This window comes from Microtus ochrogaster, chromosome 2, assembly GCF_000317375.1.
Source record: "Microtus ochrogaster isolate Prairie Vole_2 chromosome 2, MicOch1.0, whole genome shotgun sequence".
Taxonomy (NCBI): domain Eukaryota; kingdom Metazoa; phylum Chordata; class Mammalia; order Rodentia; family Cricetidae; genus Microtus; species Microtus ochrogaster.
The window spans coordinates 90,239,776-90,247,811 of record NC_022010.1 but is presented as its reverse complement, the minus strand read 5'-3'; the positions used below and the strand labels follow the sequence as shown (position 1 = coordinate 90,247,811).

Sequence of the window (8,036 nt, the reverse complement as noted above, 5' to 3'; positions counted from 1 at the left end):
CGCCCGCGAGCAAGAGAGAGAGAGAGAGAGAGAGAGAGAGAGAGAGAGAGAGAGAGAGAGAGAGAGAGAGAGAGAGAGAGAGAGACAGAGAGAGAGAGAGAGAGAGAGAGAGACAGAGAGACACAGAGAGACGGAGAGACAGACAGACACAGATAGAGAAAAACCATAAGTGAAAAATAAAATTTTATGGAGTGCTGGGCAGTGATGGTGCACACCTTTAATCCCAGCACTCAGGAGGCTGAGGCAGGAGGATCTCTGTGACTTTGAGGCCAGCCTGGTCTGCAGGAGCTAGTTCCAAAACAGGACCCAAAGCTACAGAGAAACCCTGTCTCGAAAAACCAAAAAAGAGAAAGTCAGATAGACAGACAGAAAGTAAGAAAGGAAGGAAGGAAGGAAGGAAGGAAGGAAGGAAGGAAGGAAGGAAGGAAGAAGGAAGGAAGACAAAGACAGACAGAAAGACAGAAAGAAAGAGAAACAAGTTTTATGGAGCATAATGTTGCTTCAAAGAGTGCCCTGTGTCGTTTCTATCATGGATGAATTGGATGCCCCATAAGCAAGCAACCCTGAATAATCTCATGACTATGAGTAGCATTTATGCAACTGACCCCTGGGTGCTCAAAAATCAAACACTAGGAATGCAAAGAAGACTGTTACAGCCAGTCTCTGGAGATAGAAGATTGGACTCCTGGAAATTAAAGGTTGACTTTACCCAAGTACGCTGACTGAAAGTATAGGTGGTGGGTGGATGTAGGCAGAGTAGGGAAATAAGCAGAGACCAAGAGAACAGGAAACCAAGAAAGTAGAAAGGGCTGATGAAGATCCACAGTGTAGAAGCAACAAGCAGTTGAGAGATGGGTTAGACAGGAATTGGTAGTCAAAGAATCCTCAAAGTTTGAAATCTCAGAAGAAGCTATGAAACAAAAGGGTAAAATTTCAAGCATAGCATCAGAAGTGAGAATCTTGTGCAGGTAAACTCTCAGTGACTAAATAAGAGAGAAAAAGTCACAGAGCCCATGCCACAGTGCATCAGCAGGGTGGCCAAGCATTGTCCATAGAAGAGAAGTAGGTGGAAGAAGTTAGAAAGCCCGAGGGTGGAGTTAGACATAGCGATGCAGATTGCAATCCCAACAGTCAGAAGCCTGAGTGGGGACCACAGACACCGCTGTGTTACATAGTGAGACCCTGACTAGAAAAGATATAAATCAGCAAAAAGAAAAAAAAAATAAGCAAGACTTAGTAGCCAAACTCAAGCATGCGATAGGGACCCTCACCTATTTCTTTCAATAAAGCAAAGACCATTTCCACTTTCACTGAGAAAGCAGGAAGAACGCATGCCTTAACTTTCTTAGTGTAGGACACGAACACTCTATAACATTTCAACATGTTAAAAAAAAGTACATACAGCCATAACAGAAAATTTAGGTAACTTTCTATTCTCCTGCTAGTAAGGTTAATTTAATCTAAAATACCCAGATGGAACCAACTGACTGACTGTAACAAATCAAACATAAATAAAGCAACTGGTACCCAAAGCCACAACTGTGGTGACAAAACTGTTCAAATACCGCCCCCCCCCAATCCAATTTCCTAGAAAGCCACTTAGGAAAATTGAAAAGGTCAATAGTTTTCCATCACTCACTGGCAACTGTGCAGATAGGTAAATAGCTTGTACATTGCTGGGCTCGTTCTGTAGTACCCAGCAGGCTTAAACATGAGCTAGCCAAACATCCCTCACACCATAGCCCTGACATATTAATTTGTACTTCCCGAAAGCACTGTGAGGTGTCTTTATCATCCCAGAAAAGGCAACTTAATCTTTAAAATCTCCATTGGAAAAGAGACGAAATTCATATGCTCTGATTTAGATATTTAAAGACACAGGCACCAACATCTAAATGCCTCAACTGACGCTCACACTGCAGCCAGTGCAACCTTCTCAAAGTTCTCCCACATCCCATCTCACGGAGCCAGTACAGGCCTAGGTTAGATACCCTAACAATGTAAAATAAGCATGCTCTTCTATACACATAAAATGAAAACCTAAAAGGAAAAATATGCAGAAATGTAAACTGTCCTTAGTGTTATACCGTATAATTTATAAACAATCATTTAAACCATACCTTTACTGCTTCTGATGAAAGCGTATTTCCCTTTTTCTGGGGTGAGCTCACGGGTTCACTTTCAACACTGAAAAAAAAAAACACAGTGTCTTCTGAAATTAAAATTATTCAACACACAGTTTATTTAAAACAAGAATTAAAAGGTCGTTAATCTGCAATGATCGGAGAGCCCTGGGAATAGGCTGATTGGAATCTACTCTTGGAAAAGCACATTCAATCTTGCTCACCCAGGCTTCCGAAACGTCTGTGAATGTATTATGTTACCTGTTGTCTTATACCGATGATCACATCACACAACGGCAGGGCCAGACAAAGAGCTGGCACACCGCTAGTCTAACGCTAAAAAGTGTAAGCACTCTGAATGTTTATATTAAGGTTCTCCACAGCCTGATATTATTTTAATGTCTATGCTGAGTAATATTTCTATTCAGCAAAATATTATATAAACATATATAGTCTCACAGGGTGAATTCTGTGGCTGTTAAAAATTAGATGAGGAGTTATCTGGCCCCAAATTGTCTGAGATAGCACCTTTGTAACTCAAATTTTAGGACAGTCACTTTCAATTGTCTTGTGTGGAACACTCACACATGCTCCAAGAAATGACACCAAAAATTAAACGGCATTGCCCATAGCTACCAGGCAGGTATACATCTTAAATCTAAATGCATCCATGCCTATACTATGTTTTTATATTTTCCTAATCCCTGACACTCTGAATACCTCCAATGAAGACCATTATAACTGTCGACCATGTATCAACGAGAGTGCTTGGCTTTTAGCATGTCAAGATAGGCAAGTCTGGGTCTTCACAAAACTCTATCTGGGGAGACTGGTGCACAGTCTTTAACAATGCCATCTGTTAAATGTTACAGCTGTTGAATGAACAATTACTATGGAGCAGAGAACAAACAATAGCTTTTGCATACTCCACACAGTACCGCCCGGGGAGGTTTGAAGGCAGGGAGTCCAAGAATACAGTCCTTTTGGGGAACCATGTTTTGTTTGTTTTTAGTTTAACACCAGAGCACACAACTTGGGATGTAGCAGATGAGAATGGGAACAGAGGTTAAAGGATGCCACTCATGAAGAACTGGTTCAACCCGTTTCAGAATGTGATCTTTGTCCTGACTTTGGTGTGAAGACTTTAGAACCCTGAGACGGGACAAGCATATCCACTGTGACCATGGACCCATGCTCACTATCGATGCAGCAACGGAACTGCACCAGAGACTCAGATCAGATAAAGACCAATCCCAGAGCAGATGAGATGGGAAGAAGCAACCTGTGCTCGATAGACTTTTCTACCCATAAACCCCAGAGCTGTTCTGGAGAATATCCAAGAAATTAACAGTGGTAGTCAAAGACAAGAGTAAGACAAAGGGCATCAGTACCTGGAAGAAAATCTGGATTATAATTTCCTAAATTCAAGAGTCTATGCAGGAATATAAGGACACAGATATACAGCTATGCCCTTAAATATTTCAAATGTTAAATATAAATAAAATATTAATAAATTATTAATGTTAAATATAAGTAAAAAGTAAATATGTAAAAAATGTTAACTATGTCAGCTGTGGGTTCAACACATGGAAAAGTCTATGGGCAGAAAAACAGAAAGTATTATTGACACCTCCCAACCATGCTCATGTAAGCAAGCCTAAATAATTTCAACATTCCCCAAAGAGACACGAAAGGAGAAGTAGTTAGAAAGCGGAAGGTGGGCAGCAGAAGTGAAGAGAATAATGTGGGGGTAAATGTAATCAAAGCACATTAGCTACATGCATGAAGTCAAAAATGAGAACGAATATCGAATACAGAACTGTAACATATTACACAGAATAAGAATATATCAGTGATTGCAGTTTTAAAGGAGAATGGGTTCTTTTTAAAAAGTTTTTACTAACCTTATCTGTTGTCACAAGGATATTTATATTTCACAGTTTTCTTTCTTTTTATTTTAATTACACATAAAGTGATACTAGTCTACTTAAGCTCAAGCCAAAGATTATAAACTGTCAAAATCCATTTAGAAACTGGCACACTGTAAAAATCAGCTCAGGATAATACTGACTATGCTGACCCTGTAAATGAACCACGGAACTCTATCTTCAATAGCTTACGGAATAATTAACTAAACTGCTTAATTTAATACCCCACTGTTGGGGAATATTATTTAAAGGTGTATGGCATTGGTTCATGCCGTATTTGTTTAACTCTGTGAAGTTGTGATTCTTTGCCTGTCTAAAACACCTGATGGCCTGATAAAGAGCTGGTAGCCATTAGCAAGTCAGGAGCAAGGACAGACGGGCTGGAAGAGAGTAAAAAGGAGAAACGAGGAAGAAGAGGAGAAAGAGAACAAGGAGAAAAGGACATCAGGTGCCAGCCACCCAGACATCCAGTCAGCCATGGAGAAAGAAGTAAAGAAAGGTATACAGGAATAGAGAAAGATAAAAGCCCAGAGGCAAAAGGTAGTGAGGATAATTTAAGAAAAGCTGGGGAGATGGCTCAGTAGGTAAGAGCACTGTCTGCTCTTCCATCGGACCCAGGTTCAGTTCCCAGAACCCACATGACAGTTCACAATGTCTGTAACTCCAGTTCTAGGAGATCTGACACTCCCATACAGACATACATGGAGGCAAAATATCAATGCATGTGAAATAAAAGAAAAAAGAAAGAAAAGCTGGCAGGAAGCAAGCCAAGCTAAGACTAGACAGTCATAATTAAGAATAAGCCTCTGTGTGTGATTTATTTGGGAGCTGGGTGGGAGGCCCCTCCAAAAGCCAAAACAGTAAAGTATCATACAACATTTTGGCATTCTAATGTGGGCCCATATTTCCATGTAGATTCTCAAAAAGCTGGGGGGCAGGGAAGTACACGACTCTTTTAAGGGGCAGTGCTATTCAGCCGGCAGAGCTAAATAGAAACGAGCTAAGTAAGTAAAATGTGCTTGTGGTAACGCAGGTACCAGCTTCCATACCTAGAAAAGTTCAATGCAGTTCTCAGTTACACACCTCCGACCAGCCCGCAAACTTTAGGCCTGGCTCTCATCATCATCCACCTGAGAGTGCGTGGAGCTGGCCGCTAGAGCACAGGAATGATTCAGGAATAGCTTTAACAGTTTGCTCCTGCGGCCAAAATTGGCTAAAGATACGCAGTAAAAGAGGTCCAGAGTAAAAACCTCTAACAGAAGCCAGGCAGCAGTGGCGCATGCCTTTAATCCTAGCACTTGGGAGGCAGAGAAGGTGGATCTCTGTGGGTTTGAGGCCAGGCTGGTCTACAAGAGCTAGTTTTAGGGCAGCTAGGGCTATGACACAGAGAAACCCTGTCTCGAAAAACAAAAACAAAACAAAACAAAAATCTCTAAACAGGTTTAAGTATGTTTTAGAATGTGCATAGGCTTAAGAAAATGGACAATCATTGAAAAAAAATAAATGGATTAGAAATAATAAAGTCTTAAAGAGATGGTAAAAGTAATGTAAAAGAAAAAAGCCAAATCCTTAATAAATAAATAAATTAAAAAAAAAAGAAAAGAAAAAAGCCACATAATGATGGAAAAAACACAGGGAGTCTGGTTTCTGTATTCTAGTGTGTTGGTTTTGAATTTTTTGATTGATGAAAAGCACAGGGCAGCTGCTAAGAGACCTGGAATTGAAAGAGGGACTGTGGAAATAAAGCATTCTTAAATTATCTAGGCTGGTTTAACTTTAAAACGTGAAAAAAAATGGCAGATGGAAAGCAAAAATGCTTTTGAGGAGAGGTTTTGCTTTTCTTTGCACAAGAAACAAGAGGCTGTGGATTTGTTCCAGGTTAATTTGGATCTGGTTTGGTCAGGAGAGACCTCCTTAAACTTGACAGGTGATATTTATCAACAAACATTATAATTGGTCTTCTCAGGACTTGGCCATTATCTCAGATTTTCTCTCTAAGACCCTAAAAATACTTCACCCACATTCAGCAGGAAGCAGTCTAGAGAACATAACATCCACATTCACAAGAGAAAAGGGGCGTAGGTGGTTTTCGGCTATTTTGTGGGTCATGGATGTTTGTTATATTTAGGGGAATATAGGAGCATAACATAAAAAGACAACTGTTAGTCTCAGATATTCTTGCATTGGCATGGATTTTGGTATATGGGTGCAAATTCAAAGTCAATTTTATAACACTTTACATGTGATTTTACTCTTGCTTAAAGAACTTTCGTATGTTGATAAAAACTTAAGTTTATTTTTGTTTCAACACACTGTATATGTTTCTACTCTTGTTTAAAGAATTTTGGCTGTACAATAGTGGTGCATGCCTTTAATCCCAGTACTCAGGAGGCAGAGGCAAGTAGAGCTCTGTGAGTTCAAGGCCAGCCTGGTCTCCAGAGCAAGCTCCAGGACTGGTGCCATAGTCTCTGAGAAACCTGTCTCAAAGCCAAAATAAAATTAAGTTTTTTTGTATATTGATAAAAATTTAGGTTATCTTTGTTATAACACACACACACACGCGCGCACACACGCACACGCACACGCACACACACACACACACACACACACGCACACACATATATGTTTCTGCTCTTATTTAAGGTATTGTACCTAGTTTGTTCATTTAATAACGTAAAGTTCTAGTTTTTGAAAACTTTATGAACTATTTAGGATAATCAAGAAACACAGGTCAGAAGTTAGTCATCTATAACAATCAAATTTGCATATTTGCTGGGTATGTTTTCCAGATCATATAGAGATATATTTTAGATAGATAAATGGTCTTCAAATACGTCAAAGACCTATAGACTATGGCATTTAAATTTTTTTTTTATTTTAAGTTTTTCATGACAATGGCATACATCTGCTGCTGGCAGCACCAATTTTCTTCAGAGAAGATGTGGGCATTGAAGAAACCCCTTACGGAGTTTGCTATCATTGTGGCAAGGCTAGCCATGAGCAAAGAAACTGTGCTTGTCTTTGATTTCTGACTATGTGCTGTACAGACAGGACATGCAGGACCCAAAGGAAAGTGACTGCTGCACACTTTGCCAAAACAAGACAGGATGCTCATTCACTGTTCCTGCTTCACAGAAGAAACTGCCAGACATTCTGCAGGACACAGAGGAAAGTGACTGATGAACTGCCAATATAGGCGAAACAGTCTTTCAAATTTCCTGCTTCATTGAAAAGTCTGCCAAATAATACGGGCCTGTAGGCTGAAGATGGACGTCCCAATGTTACAAAGGAACTTTGGGTGACTGGCCAGGCAGTCAGACGTCTCTGTCATTTCTAGGGTTTTTAGAAGTTGTTTGCAATGTATTTTTTGCTTATTTAAATAATATTATATTCTTCTGGTACCTTTGATAAAGTTGAAGATGATATAGTTATAGTTACAGTTTTTCTTAGATAAGATAGAAAGTAAGTTAGGTATAAAATTTGGGATTTACCAAGATAGGATAGATTATAGAGTATTTTCATAAATTTACTAGACACCAAAGAATTGGAATTGAGCACACTGTGAATGTAATCTTTACTTGATAATTATTCTTATTCTACACAGGCTTACTATGTTAAAGTTAAAGCTTTTCATTTTTGTTTAGAAAGATAAAAGGGGGAATGTTGGGGAATATTATTTTAAGGTATGTGACTTTTGCTTATGCTGCATTTTTTTAAAAAATGAAATGAAGTGAAGCTCTGATTCTATGCCTGTCTAAAACAACTAATGGTTTAACAAAGAGCTGAGCGGCCAATAGCAAGGCAAGAGCAAGGGTATGCGGGGCTGGCAGGTAGAGAGTATAAACAGAAGGAGAAACGAGGAAGAAAAGGAGCAAGAGAACAAAGGGAGGAGCACATCAGGGGCCAGCCAGCTGCACAGCACATCAGGGGCCAGCCAGCTGCACAGCACATCAGGGGCCAGCCAGCTGCACAGCACATCAGGGGC

The 8,036-nt window shown here is 39.8% G+C and overlaps 1 protein-coding gene across 2 annotated transcripts in view; it reads right to left on the bottom strand.

The window, feature by feature from the left end:
• Crybg3 (crystallin beta-gamma domain containing 3) overlaps positions 1–8,036 on the bottom strand; it is a 115,712-nt gene that overhangs the window by 83,559 nt on the left and 24,117 nt on the right. For both annotated transcript variants that reach the window (XM_026787042.1, XM_026787046.1), the window contains exon 2: positions 2,121–2,187. In XM_026787042.1, the coding sequence (XP_026642843.1) occupies positions 2,121–2,187 (67 nt within the window). The remainder of the gene's footprint in view (positions 1–2,120; positions 2,188–8,036) is intronic.